At 44.5% G+C, this 13,912-nt stretch overlaps 1 protein-coding gene across 2 annotated transcripts; it reads right to left on the reverse strand.

Moving 5' to 3' along the window:
- Positions 1–6,670: 6,670 nt before the first annotated feature.
- Positions 6,671–12,148, reverse strand: ACOT6 (acyl-CoA thioesterase 6). Of its 2 annotated transcripts, none has more exons than XM_012741471.3 (3): positions 11,343–12,148; positions 9,135–9,337; positions 6,671–7,325 (listed from the first exon to the last, which is right to left on the reverse strand). In XM_012741471.3, the coding sequence occupies exons 1-3, from the start codon at positions 11,926–11,928 to the stop codon at positions 6,720–6,722; spliced, it is 1,395 nt and encodes a 464-aa protein (XP_012596925.2). In that variant the 5' UTR covers positions 11,929–12,148; the 3' UTR covers positions 6,671–6,719. The 2 variants fall into 2 exon arrangements, with proteins under 2 accessions (XP_012596925.2, XP_075859992.1); XM_076003877.1 differs by having other exon boundaries at positions 11,479–12,003.
- Positions 12,149–13,912: the final 1,764 nt, after the last annotated feature.

Below are 13,912 nucleotides of genomic sequence, written 5' to 3' on the forward strand. Positions count from 1 at the left end.
TAGTATCGCCTCTCTAACACAAGTTGCCCGTCTCATAAAAGAACGTTTAATTTTATTTGTTATTTTCTAACGGAAATGCATGATTTTATTTTATTTTTAATTTCAGAATATTATGGGGATACAAACAACGTTTTATTTTATTTATTTTTTATTTATTTATTTTTTAGATTTTTTTTTTATTTTGGCATATTATGGGGGTACAGATTTTAAGGTTTCAATAAATGCCCATTTCCCCCCCTCCCCCCAAAAGTCTGAGTCTCCATCATGACCATCCCCCAGATGGTGCACATCTCACTCATTATGTATGTATATACCCGCCCCCCTCCCCCCTCCCACCTGCCCAATACCCTATTACTGTAGTACCTATGTGTCCACTTAGGTGCTACTCAGTTAATACCAGTTTTCTGGAGAATATATCTGGTGCTTGTTTTACCATTCTTGGGATACTTCACTTAGTAGTATGGGTTCCAGCTCTAACCAGGAAAATATAAGGTGTGCTATATCACCATTGTTTCTTAGAGCTGAATAGTACTCCATGGTATACATATACCACATTTTATTAATCCATTCTTGGATTGATGGGCACTTGGGCTGTTTCCACAGCCTTGCAATTATGAATTGTGCTGCTATAAACATTCGAGTGCAGGTGTCTTTTTTGTAGAGTGTCACTGGATCATTTGGGTAGATGCCCAGCAATGGGATTGCTGGATCAAATGGTAGATTCCCTTGTATCGCTTTAAGGTATCTCCATATTGCTTTCCACAGAGGTTGAACTAGTTTGCAGTCCCACCAGCAGTGTAGGAGTGTTCCTCTCTCTCCGCAACCATGCCAGCATTTATTGTTTGGAGATTTTTTGATAAAGGCCATTCTTACTGGGGTTAAGTGATATCGCATTGTGGTTTTGATTTGCATTTCCCTGATGATTAGAGATGTTGAGCATTTCTTCATATGTTTGTTGGCCATTCTTCTGTCTTCTTTAGAAAAATTTCTGTTCAAGTCCTTTGCCCACTTTTTAATGGGGTTATTTGATTTTTTCTTCCTGATTTTCGTGAGTTCTAAGTATATTCTAGTTATCAGTCCCTTATCGGATGCATAGGATGCAAAAATTTTCTCCCATTCTGTAGGTTGTCTGTTTACTTTCATGACTATTTCTTTGGCTGTGCAGAAGCTTTGTAGTTTGATCATGTCCCATTTATTTATTTTTGTTGCTGCTGTGATTGCCTTTGGGGACTTCTTCATAAACTCTTTGCCCAGGCTGATGTCTAGGAGAGTGTTTCCAACTTTTTCCTCTAGAGTTCTAATAGTTTCATATCTTAGGTTTAAGTCTGTTATCCAGCGTGAGTTGGTTTTTGTGAGAGGTGAAAGGTGTGGGTCCTGTTTTAGCCTTCTACAGGTGGCTATCCAGTTTTCCCAGCACCATTTATTGAAGAGAGATTCTTTTCCCCAGCGTATGTTTTTGTCTGCTTTGTCAAAGATGAGATGGCTATAAGAGGATGGTTTTATATCAGGATTCTCACATCTGTTCCACTGGTCAATATTCCTGTTTTTGTGCCAATACCATATTGTTTTAATTACTACAGCTTTGTAGTATAGTTTGATATCTGGCATATTAATGCCTCCCATTTTGTTTTTGTTGCCTAGAATTGCTCTTGATATTCGGGGTCTTCTTTGGTTCCATACGAAGCGTAACATTATTTTTTCTATATCTGTGAAGAATGCTGATGGGATTTTAATAGGTATTGCATTGAATCTGTAGATCAGTTTGGGTAGTATAGACATTTTGATGATATTGAGTCTGCCAATCCACGAGCATGGTATGGATTACAAACAACGTTTTAAATTCCTTTCCCCGACAGATTGCCTTTCTGCTCCTTTTCCTGATAGGGGAGAATAAACTGCTTGTTGTAATTAACGTCGCCATCCGACTGAGGATACCCAGAGCTAAACTCAACCAAATTTTCTTGTATTTCTTTACCCAGAACTGTCCAGGGAGCTAGAGGGGTGGCTGAAAGCTTGATTCCACATTTAAAATACAACAAAATGTTGGTTTTACGTAACTCAGGTGTCTTTTTTCTCCCACCTATCAAATTAGCTAAATATGGTAAAAAAAAAAAAAATCATAGAGTTGTTAGGAGTATGGAAAAACTGGGACGCACAAATACACTGCCGTTTATAATTGATTCAGCCTTTCTGGAGGGCTGTAGGCAATATGTGTTAAAAGCTTCGAAAACTGTGTGACCCAGCAGTTCCACTTCTAGTACTTCATCCTTTAGAAATAGATACTCTTAACAGAGATGTGGGTTCAATGCTTTAGTAACAAGGAGAAAAATCAACCCAATGTGAACAAAAGAGAACTGGTTAGTAGTATTGAATGTGCAAACAGTGAAATAATACTTTTTGTTGTGGCAATGTGTACAGTCAGCAAGCACCTCAGTCTGCCGCCAGGCCCCAGGGCAAAAGGCCCCCAAGCACCTGGGGGCGGTAGGAAGACGCCTCGCGGGCAACCGGCCTGCAGCGGACGAGGCGCAGCTCTGGGTGGAGAATCAGCGCTGAGCCTGTGCGTAGGCCCCGGCGGCCCTGCCGGCTGCCGCGGCGTGAGGTGGACGGTCACCTCCACCTTGAGGGGGCGTTTTCGTCATGCCCCTGGTCATCTAGCTGAGGCGGGGCTCCTCCGAAGTGGCCGGCGAGAGGCTCCACGCCCGAGAAGTCCCCGCCCACAGCCGGGTCCCCGGCCACGTCCAGCCTCCCTTGGCTGTCCGCCTCGTAGTGTGCGAGCGAGTGGCAGAGGCGGCCTCGGTGGCTGACGGCTGATGCCCGCAGGGTCAGCCATTGCCCCGGGGCCTAAGCCTTCCACTTCAATACCCAGGAACTCGTCGGCCAGCCCAATCCTGGGCGTGACAGTCAGGGTCACGGCCTTTTGGGAGAAAAAGGACGATGTGGGCATTGACGTCCGGGGCTGAAGAGGAACCCCTGAGGCTCGAAGCGCGGCCAGGGCTGCCAGCCACACGCTGACGCGAACGTCGCGTCTTTGACCCCGGCGGACTACTGGGCGGCCCAGGAGGGTCAGAGCTCGCGGGGAGGGCCCGCGAGACAGGGCGTGGCCGCGCGGGGATAGATCGGGCCGGGCCCCGCGTTAGGACCTGGGCTGATCCCTGGGGCTGCAAGAAGGGGCGACTTAGGGCGGCCGAGGCGCGTTCATGCTCTTGTAGGTCCTGTGGTGGGACTGCTTGAAAGAGGCAGGATCTCACGGTGATTTTACACCTGGATGTGTGGAGAAGTTCATGACTTCTGACAGAAAGTGCCAGCCCGTCGCCTTCTCTAAAATCCCTCAGTAGCCACCAGGGGACACTATTCCCTAAGCCTGATTGAAAGAGGCCAAGTGTGCGAGGCTCCTGCCAAATTCCTTTCCTCCCTTAAAACAATCTTTGCCGGGGATTAAGAAAGACAAAGTTAAAGTTTAAACGTTTCAGATGAGACACTGAATTGAACTATAAAATGGTAAGGATTGAGAATAGAAACTAGAGGAAGTCCCCTGACTTGAATGCCCACAAAGCCCTAAGACCAGCCTAGTTGGGACGAAGGAGACGAGGGGACGAGAAAGCACAGATTGTGCTTTTCAGTCAGAAAACTGAACTATAAATGTATGTATTCTGAAGAAAGAAGCTCTGTTGTCCTGTGGCCTGGTACAAGTATTAACAATGTATATTTTTGTATGCAGAAAAAAAGCTTACATTTGTGTGGGGGTTTCTTGTTTTTTTCAAGACATTCTCACTTTGTTGCCCAGGCTAGAGTGAGTGCTGTGGCATCAGCCTAACTCACAGCAACCTCAAACTCCTGGGCCTCCCCTGTAGCTGGGACTACAGGCATGTGCCACCATGTCCTGGTAATTTTATATATATATATATATATATATATATATATATATATATATATATATATATATATAAATTTTTATTTATTTATTTTTTTTTAGTTGGCCAACTATTTCTATTTTTAGTAGAAATAGGGTCTCGGTCTTGCTCAGGCTGGTCTCAAACTCCTGACCTTGAGCAATCCTCCCGCCTTGGCTTCCCAGAATGCTAGGATTTACAAGCCTGAGCCACCATGCCTGGCTGAAACCCTCCCTTTAAAAGTTCTATATTTCTGCTTTTGACTGGCATTTTAAGATCAGAAGTCTCTATTCTCCTCATTTGATGGCAAATAATAAACTCCTGTTTCCTTTTCCTCAACCACTTGTCCTAGTTCTTCTAATGCTGTCTCGGGGATAAGTGCAGACCTTTCTGTAACACATATATAAATCCTAAATTTGAGGAGGAATCCCATTTTCAAATCTTATTCCACTTACCCATAAATAAAATCATAATTGTCATGTGTCCTATTTCTGGATGTAATGTACTTGTCACTGAAAGCATATGGCCATTGGACCAAGAGTTCTGGTTTAGATCCATCCGGCAACCCTGCTTTCTTTGAAAAGTACTTATTAAAGTCTTTCTATAGCTGCTCTCTTGGTGTTTAAAAAAAAAAAAAAAAAAAAAGTCTTTCTGTCTTTGGTCCTTTAGCTAAATGTGTGTGTGTGTGTGTGTGTGTGTGTGTGTGTGTGTGTATATATAAAGAGAGAGAGAGAGATATGAGTAACCCTCCAACTTTAGAAAAAGAACTCAAGTAATTTTGACTTCTCCAAATCCATCATTACACTGTCCATGAATAATGATTTTGTGCATATCTACATGTTAGCACTTGAAAAAATATAATGCCTTCCTTAAGGGTTTGTTTTTGTTTTTTTTGAGACAGGGTCTCACTCTGTTGCCTGGGGCTAGAGTGCAATGGCATCATCATAACTCACTGCAACCTCAAACTGATCCTACCTCAGCCTCCCAAGTAGCTGGGACTACAGGCACAAGCCACCATGCCCAGGTAATCTTTCAATTTTTTGTAGAGATGGGATCTTGTTACAACCCAACCACATTCATTGCCCACTGCTCAAGAGGAAGCCAATACACTGAGAAAACAGGGTTTGCAGCAGAGAAAGAGTTTAATATTGCAGCCACCACGAGAGGAGATGGGAAGGATTTCAGAAATTCATCTCCCTGAGAACCTGGGAGAAATGGTTTTTAAAGATAGTTTGGTGGGCAAAGGGTTAGAGAATTGGGTCTGCTGATTGGTGGGAGATGAGCTGATAGGGTTGGGATACAAAAATTATCTTCTCAATTGGGAGGTTTCCTGGGTAGGGGTGATGTCTAGTCATCATCTTCATGCATGGGCTCTGGAGCTACCTTTTTGGCCTCTACTTTTTTCACCCTCTCAGTTACTTTCCTTATAACTTCTTCCTGTGATTTCCCATCCCAAGAGCATTTTTAGAGTAGCAAGTCCACCTGGAAGTGAGTTAAAACAGAGGCTCCCAGAATTCAGATCATAGAAAATTAGACTACATGGTGAATGATTATACTCGATACAGAGTTGTTGGGGTTTTTTGTTTGTTTGTTTGTTTGTTTGTTTGTTTTTGAGATAGGGTTTCACTCTGTCACTCAGGCTACAGTACAGTGGCATAATCACAGCTCACTGCAACCTGGAACTTCTGTGATCCTGCTGCCTCAGCCTCCTGAGAAGCTAGGACTACAGGCACACACCACCACACCCAGATAATTTTTTAAATTTTTTGTAGTGACAGGATCTCATTATGTTGTCCATGCTGGTCTCAAATTCCAGGCCTCAAGTGATCCTCCCACCTCAGCTTCCTAAAGCGTTAGAATTAGAGGTATGAGTCACTGCACCTAGCCCTTCAACACAGTTTTAACAATTGTTCAAAGTTAAGTTACCTCTAAGAATCTTTCTTTTCATTAGATAAGATCTCATGGGCATTTGCTTGGATAGACTCAAATTGGTGAGAGATTTTGTATGTGCCTAGAAAAACCATGTGCCCTGAAGTCTCAGAAAAATTTTCTTGTATTCAGGGAAGACCCTCTATCCTGGTCTCTTCTGATTCTAGATAGTGCCCAGTATACTGCTGTGGGTTGAGGCAGATGGGTTCCAGTCCTTCCCAGTAAGAAGATAACATGACCAGATGGTGCTGGAAGGAAGTCTTATTTGTCAAATATAACATGACACCCAAAAATGAAGGCCATGGCCCACAAGGTATAGTCCTCAAAATCTTGGCATCAAGGCATTCCTCCAGGCAGGCAATTACCTTACAGTGACCAGGAATTCAGATGGGGTAAACATGAAGGAAGCATATCGACAGGTATAATGCTCCCACTCTTCAGACTGGGGTTCAAGGAAAAGTCTTGAGTAAATGTTCAGGAATGTGTACTGGCAAGAATAAGGCAGAATCCTTCCCTGAAGGGACTCAAATGGGCCAGTACCCAAGGCTCAGACATGATCAGTTAGGGCCCAAAGGGGATATGGGACTCCACAGCAATATAGAAACTCAGTTCTCAGAAATAGGACACAGGCTGAAGCTAGGCCAGCACTTGAGAATTGGGCAAGCACTTCTTAGATTTTTCTTGCTTAAGGTAAAGACTGGTCCTAAAGATAAGATCAAGGTAAGTTCTGGGGAGAGAAGGTTGGATCCAGCAGTGAAGGCAGGCAGGTTGCAAAGGCTAAGAATCCAGCAGGACCCGACAAGGAAGCTGAGCAGGTTGGTTCCTAGATGCTCTGGAAAACCCAACGCAAGTTGTATGAATATGATTTTTATTAATCGTATCTGGTCTGTGGTTGCAATGTTATATTTTGCTGTGACTCACAGATTTTTTACCATTGAGATGTTTATGGAAGAACATTTGAATTTGCTGCCAGGCATCCACCTGTGCCCTTGAGTGAGCCCTTGGCTCACCTCCATAGAATACTATTTTTTTGACCACTGCATGCATAGAGGCTTTAAAAAGAGGAAAATAAGGTGGGTCAATACAATGACCTGTTTCTGGGTAGCAGATTATCTGGGGTCTCTCTTTCCCATGGGCTTGTAATCTTTCAGAGGCTATATGAGCATAGAATTCACTCTTCCAGTTGTGATCATCCATGCCAACAATAAACAAGAAGGGACCCTGGGCCTTTTCCAATGGAATAAGACTTAACTGATTGGGTTCCTCCACAGGATTGTTCCAAATATCCAAAAAAATGAAATGTCCTGACTCAGTGATTTTTAGTTTTCCTAGATCATTGCCAAGATTAGGAATAATCATATCCTTGTAATGCAGAGGAGCGATTGTGTTGGCCACACAGGCATTTATAAGTACAGTGGCTGTGATGCCCTTCAGGAAAGAAGCCATTGAGAGACACAGATCACCTCCTTTGGAGAAGCCAAGAAGCCCAACACTAGGGCCTTTCACCTGATGAGGAGAAAGAGAAAGACACAAACTTAGAATTCATAAATGGAGGACATAAACAGTGATATTACATTCTCCAAGTAGCTTTCTTAAATATCATTTGCTTCTCTTCCTTATATAATAATATACAAAGTTCAAATGTATCTTTTAATAAGCAAATCAATTGATGTCCTAGTACACAATCCATCCCCTAATATTTATGAGTCTATCCCCTAATCAAGAGTATACACAGAGGCTCATATACCCTAACCTAAATATTTAGAAGCTATAAATCAAGTGAAAAAAACTGTTAAATAAATATATTCTTTCTCCTATCTTGATAAATATATCACCATAACAACTTATAAGGTCAGGGTCAAATTTAAAATCTTGGAACCCACTGGAATTCTGTACTGGAACATGGCAAAGGGGAGAGCTAGCCCCTGGACCCCAGCCTACCCTCTTTCTCTGCCATCCCTGGCTCCTTCATGGACCTTAAGGGGTTTTTCACACATGTGTGTGGTCACCCCAGCCTGCATGTTTAAGGCCTAGGTGTATACATGCTGATAGACCCAGAGAAGGGGCTTGGGGCCTGGAAGCTGGATCAGGGCTCTCTGGCAGAGAATTCTGGGGTTACAGATACCAAGGGCATTGGGGGTGGGGAAGAGGACCTTGTAGAACATCTTACTTCTAAACATTAGAATGTTTAAATTTGGATAGTAGCGAAGAGTATATATCATTCCATTTATAATCATACCAAAATGTTCTATAATTTTTTTCTTTTCTTTTTTTTTTTTTTTGAGACAGAGTCTCGCTTGTTGCCCAGGCTAGAGTGAGTGCCGTGGCGTCAGCCTAGCTCACAGCAACCTCAAACTCCTGGGCTCAAGCAATCCTTCTGCCTCAGCCTCCCGAGTAGCTGGGACTACAGGCATGCACCACCATGCCCGTTTTTTTTTTTTTTTTTTTCTGAGACAGAGTCTCGCTTTGTTGTCCAGGCTAGAGTGAGTGCCGTGGCGTCAGCCTAGCTCACAGCAACCTCAAACTCCTGGGCTTGAGCTATCCTTCTGCCTCAGCCTCCCGAGTAGCTGGGACTACAGGCATGCGCCACCATGCCCGGCTAATTTTTTATATACATATCAGTTGGCCAATTAATTTCTTTCTATTTTTAGTAGAGACGGGGTCTTGCTCTTGCTCAGGCTGGTTTCAAACTCCTGACCTCGAGCAATCCGCCTGCCTCGGCCTCCCAGAGTGCTAGGATTACAGGCTTGAGCCATCGCGTGCTAGGATTACAGGCTTGAGCCATCGCGCCCGGCCTATAATTTTTTTCTTATTATCAGATAAGGACATTCTTCACAAAACCATACCATTATCACACCTGATAAAATTAATGATTACTTAATATCATAAAATATACCATTCCTATGCAAATGTCACCAATTGTCTCTAAAATGTCTCTTTATAGTCACTTTTCCTTCTATACATTTACATTAATCTTCTCAATGAGAAAAATTAAACCTAGAGAGAGCAATTGCCTTATTCAGTATCATAAGGCCACTGTGTGGTAGGTACAGAAGAAAGGTTCTCAAGATTAATAACTTTTTAGTCCAGTGCTCTTTGAATGATGGTAAATGATCACAAAGGGAAGTAAACAGTCAAGTCTTAAGCGATTGGAGACAGAAGGGTGAAAATGGAAATAAGATTCGTAGTCACTTTTGAAGGAGCCTTGGTGTCTCCTGGCCTATTTCTAGTGCCCAGTGTCCTGGTAGGGCTTCTGGATTCAGCAGTGTCCACTCTACCCCCTCTCCTCTGCATCCAGGTGACACTGGAACCTACCTTTGGATGTTGCAGCATAAAGTCCACAGCTTCTTCAAAGTACTCCAGATGCGTTTCATTCAAATATTCAGGGAGGTCTTCAAATCTGAAATAAGCCAGAGCAAGGACAGCAAAACCATGTCCCGCCAGGAGGCTGGCCCTATATTCACAAAGGCCACCACCACTTCCAAACAGGTCGATGATCCCAGGGAAGGGCCCCTTGCCTAGAAAATACCACAAACAACAAGGAGCTTTAGACTCTCAAAAGATATCTCAGCTTTCAGAGTTTGGCAGTCAGCAAAGAAGTTTTTGAAGTTGGGGTTTGGGGATGAAAATGCTGATAGAAGAAGGAGCTTTTATACTTTTCTTAGGGCAAGGGGGAACAAAATGTCTTCTTTTCTTTTTTTTTTTTGAGACCAAGTCTTGCTTTGTTGCCCAGGCTAGAGTGAGTGTAGCATCAGCCTAGCTCACAGCAACCTCAAACTCCTGGGCTCAAGCAATCCTGCTGCCTCAGCCTCCCAAGTAGCTGGGACTACAGGCATGTGCCACCATGCCCCGCTAATTTTTTTCTATATATATATTAGTTGGCCAATTAATTTCTTTATATTTATTTTGAGAGTGCTCTGAGAGTTGTAAAGTGTTCTACATATACAGGAGATTATTAGACTATATCTCCCACCTCCTTAAACACCCTGCTCCAGCCTTAAAGAATGCCATCCCTACTGTGCCATGTTCTCTTTGGCCCCTGAATATTTATATATGCCACTTCCTTTGCCTAGAATACTATTCTTTCTCCCTTCCCACTTTTTGGTTGGTTGACTCCTCAGTCTTCAAGCCTAATTTAGATATCCCTTCCTAAAAGCGTTCCAAGATCCCCCCAAAGCTGAATTGTGTTAGATGGCCTTTTATATATTTCTAATAGCTCGATGGGCCTGTACCTCCCTTATCATAGCACCTGTCACAATGTGTTATAGGTGCAAGGATAACTGTCTGTATCCTCTATTAGACCATAAGTACAGTGAGGCCTGTGTGTGACTTTGTTAGCTACTGCATCCCAATACTTTAGCATAGTCTTCATACATATTTGTTAAATGATCAAACCTTTCCACATTATTTAGAAAAGCCTTTGAGAAAATAATAAATTTTAAATGAGCCACATAGTAGACACTGAAATAGTAGTTAACACAGGATTTACTTGACTGGAATATCAGATACCATGACAGGGTGGTAAGGATTTCTTTGTTGTTAATGGAAACCTTTAGAAGATCCTTACTGAATCAGTCAGTATGATTTATGGAGCTCCTACTATATCCCTGTGAAAGCTTCTAGGAATATAAAGATATAGATATGTGTAAGACCCAATTGCAGCCCCAGGAATTCACAGTGTCACAGGCAGCCACTAGTAAAGGTTAGGAATTGCTCAAAAGCTATAAAAATTAAAGCAGGCTCTATTTTGGAGAATAATTACAAAATTCAGTTCAGGGATTCTATGCGCTGTGGCAACGCTAGCATTTTTATATAGCAGGGTTTAAGTTAGGAATTTGGTTGGAAGTGGTGGGCCACAGGTCTTGTTTCCAGTCCACCTTTACCTAGCAAGCACTCTGTGTTCACCTAGACTAGGGTTTCTCAATCTCAGCACTACAGACATTTGGAAGAAGAGAATTCTTTGTTCTGGAGGCTGTTCTGCACATTGTGGGATATTTAGCAGCATCTCTGGCCTCTACCTGCTAGATACTAATAGCACCTCCCCCTGCAGGTGTGACCACCAAGAATGTCTCCAGATATTGCCAAATGTTTCCCAGGGAAGGGGCAAAATGTTTATGACTGAGGAGAGAAGACTGTCAGAGAATTTTGGGAGAGTCTGTTTTTTAATGATTATGGGGAACTGCCTCTCTGGAAGTTCGATGTGAAAGGAGGCAAAAAATCACTCTCGCACAAGAGCGTAAGTCTTTGCCTATAATGGTATTCAAAACACAGCCACGTGGCTGGCATATGATGGCTCTCAGTGATTGTAAGTTGAATACACTCTTTAGCATACAGCGAAGGAAATGGCAATGCCTCCAGGGAGAGACATAAAACGTAAAAAGGGAAAACTTCCATTGGGAATCTATGACACGAGAGCACAGAACGAGATTTGGGAAGTTCCACAGTTACGTGGTTCCCAGGCCAGGCAAGGGGCCGGCGGGGGTCTCAGGGAATCCACCTGGCTCCAAACAAGCAGGGACTCACCTGGCGGCAGGAATAGCGTGGCGCGCACCCGGCCCGCGCGCACCGGCTCCCGCCGCACCCCGGGCGGCAGGAAGTCGCGCTCGTGCACCGCCCGGCCCAGCAGCCGCCCGGCCTCGGGCCCGTGGCCGTCCAGTACCTCCAGCTCCACGGCGAACGGCGTGCGTATGTCGCGCTTCACCAGCCGCACCAAGGGCTTCTCGGGCTCCAGGGCCCAGAGCAGCCCCATGGGCTCGAGCCCCGCGAAGCTGCCGCCCAGCGCGGGCGCGCGCGCCAGGTCCAGCTGACCGGCGGCGTCGGCGCGGTAACGCGCGTGGGCCCGGAAGAGCGCGCCGTTCTCGTCGCGCAGGGACGCGCGCAGCGTGACCGGCTGCTCGGGCGCCAGGCCGCGCACGACGATGCGCACCGGCTCGTCCCAGCAGCAGCGGCCCGCGGGCTCCAGGATCAGCGTCGCCGCCATACGGACAGGAGCCCAAGTGATCTGTCCACGTAGTCTCAGCGGTGGAGCCCCCAGCAACTGCGCCCAACTTTTCAGGCCCCCTCGGCACAGTCTGGACGCTCGCAGGACAGCAAAAGGCGAGGCCACCATATGGCGTTTTGATTTCAGACGTAGGAACAACTGAACACGGTGTGGACGAGATCCTCCAGGGCTGCCCGTTTGCTGGCTAAGTGCCCAGCAGGGCACAGCAGTTGCTAATCTGAGCTGGGAAAGCCAGAGCCCTGCCGCTCAGCAAGAGCAAATCTAGACACACGTGAACTTGCCTAACGCCTCCTGTATCGAAAACCTGCTCTTTAAGGTTGGGAAACAACTTCCTGCTGCTGCTTTTCTGAAGCTCATTGGCCCGGGAAGAGTGTGCTGGCTCTTGATGAACCTGGCAGGTAGCAAAGTCCCCAGTCGCCTAAGAGAAATTCAGGACTGGAACTGAGTTTTATCACATTATTGAGTAATTCACACTCGTTACTAATTAGAGGCCTTTTTTTTTTTTTTGGTGAGACAGTCTCGCTCCATCGCCAGCTAGGGCCTAGAGTGCGCTAGCATTAGCCTAGTTCACAGCAATCTCAAACTCCTGGGTTCAAGCGATCCTCCTGCCTCAGCTTCCCAAATAGCTGGGACTACTGGCATGTGCCACCTCACCGGGCTGTTTTCCTATTTTCAGTAGAGACGGAGTCTCTCCTGCTCAGGCTGGTCTGGAACTCCAGACATCAAGTGATCCTCCCGCCTTAGCCTCCCAGAGTGCTGGGATTACAGGCACCAACCACTGTGCTCAGCCCAGAGTCCTTGTCTTTGAAAGTCTGTACCAGGGTGTTTGCATGTGTTCTCTGTGTAGCTTATCTTTCCCCGCAGTCTCACATCTAAGGGCACTGGCCTCTTACTAGCTGTATGGCCTCTGAGCCTCATTCCTTACTGGTGTAAAAATAGCCAAATGGGATAATAGTTATTATTTTTCATACTGGGCTCTCATTTTGCCCCATCTAGGCAAACTATCTCCCTCTCAACCTGTACTTCTCACCTTTTTTTATAAACTATCAGTTCCAACCAGAGGTAGATTTTTCATCAGACTTAAGCTTTAGGCCCCTTCCAAGGCCTTGTACTTGATTTGACATTCATAGTTTCATATCTTTGTTATAAATGTATACACAACCAGTGCACAAAACCTGTGTTTCCCTCTGCTCCTAATAAGACTGCCCTCAACACAAGCCTTTTTTACCTAGTTCTAGATGCTCTCATGTCCCACTGGTCATTAATCATGTAACTCCTTGTATCTCTAATTACTTTTGCATGTGTTCTGTGACATACTTCAGGTATATTTTATGCATAGAAGTTGTAGGAACTGAAGGAGGTAAATAATAATAGCTAGTTGTTAATCCATACAAAAACCCTATGAATAAATTAAGGCTCAGAAAGTTTAACTGATTTGCTGAAGATGACACAGCTAGAATGTGGAAATACAGGGATTCATACCTTTGTAATCTGATTGGGAAGCCTGTGCTCTAAGCTATTATACTTTGTCTCTCACATGACATGTACGATTTTTTTTTTTTTTTTTTTTGAGACAGAGTCTCACTCTGTTGCCTGGGCTAGAGTGCCGTGGGGTCAGAATAGCTCAGCAACCTCAAACTCCTGGGCTCAAGCAATCCTTCTGCCTCAGCCTCCCTAGTAGCTGGGACTACAGGCATGTGCCACCATGCCCAGCTAATTTTTTTCTATATATTTTTAGTTGTCCAGCTAATTTCTTTCTATTGTTTTTAGTAGCAATGGGGTCTCACTCTTGCTCAGGCTGGTCTCAAACTCCTGACCTTGAGTAATCCTCCCACCTTGGCCTCCCAGAGTGCTAGGATTACAGGCATGAGCCACTGCTCCCAGCCTGACATGTACTATATTGAAGATGATTTGGAAAATACACATATATTAGTGGATGCATAAACTGGTATGTCCTTTTTTGGGCAATCTGTGTAAAGATATTGAAAAGATGCATTCTCTTTGACTCACAATTCCACTTCTAGGAATTTCTTGTAAGTAAACCTTCATGAAGGTGTGTAAATATTTGGCTAGAGGATGTTTATCATATTTA

The sequence above is a fragment of the Microcebus murinus genome, chromosome 6 (genome assembly GCF_040939455.1).
Source record: "Microcebus murinus isolate Inina chromosome 6, M.murinus_Inina_mat1.0, whole genome shotgun sequence".
Taxonomy (NCBI): domain Eukaryota; kingdom Metazoa; phylum Chordata; class Mammalia; order Primates; family Cheirogaleidae; genus Microcebus; species Microcebus murinus.

Excerpts from the sequence above, each read along its gene's own strand:
- ACOT6 (XM_012741471.3), bottom strand. The coding sequence starts at position 11,928 with ATGGTGGCCTCGCCTTTTGCTGTCCTGCGAGCGTCCAGACTGTGCCGA. Across the intron at positions 9,338-11,342 it reads CACGCTATTCCTGCCGCCAG|GCAAGGGGCCCTTCCCTGGG; the intron begins GTGAGTCCCTGC and ends GGTATTTTCTAG. Across the intron at positions 7,326-9,134 it reads TTATGCTGCAACATCCAAAG|GTGAAAGGCCCTAGTGTTGG; the intron begins GTAGGTTCCAGT and ends TCTCCTCATCAG.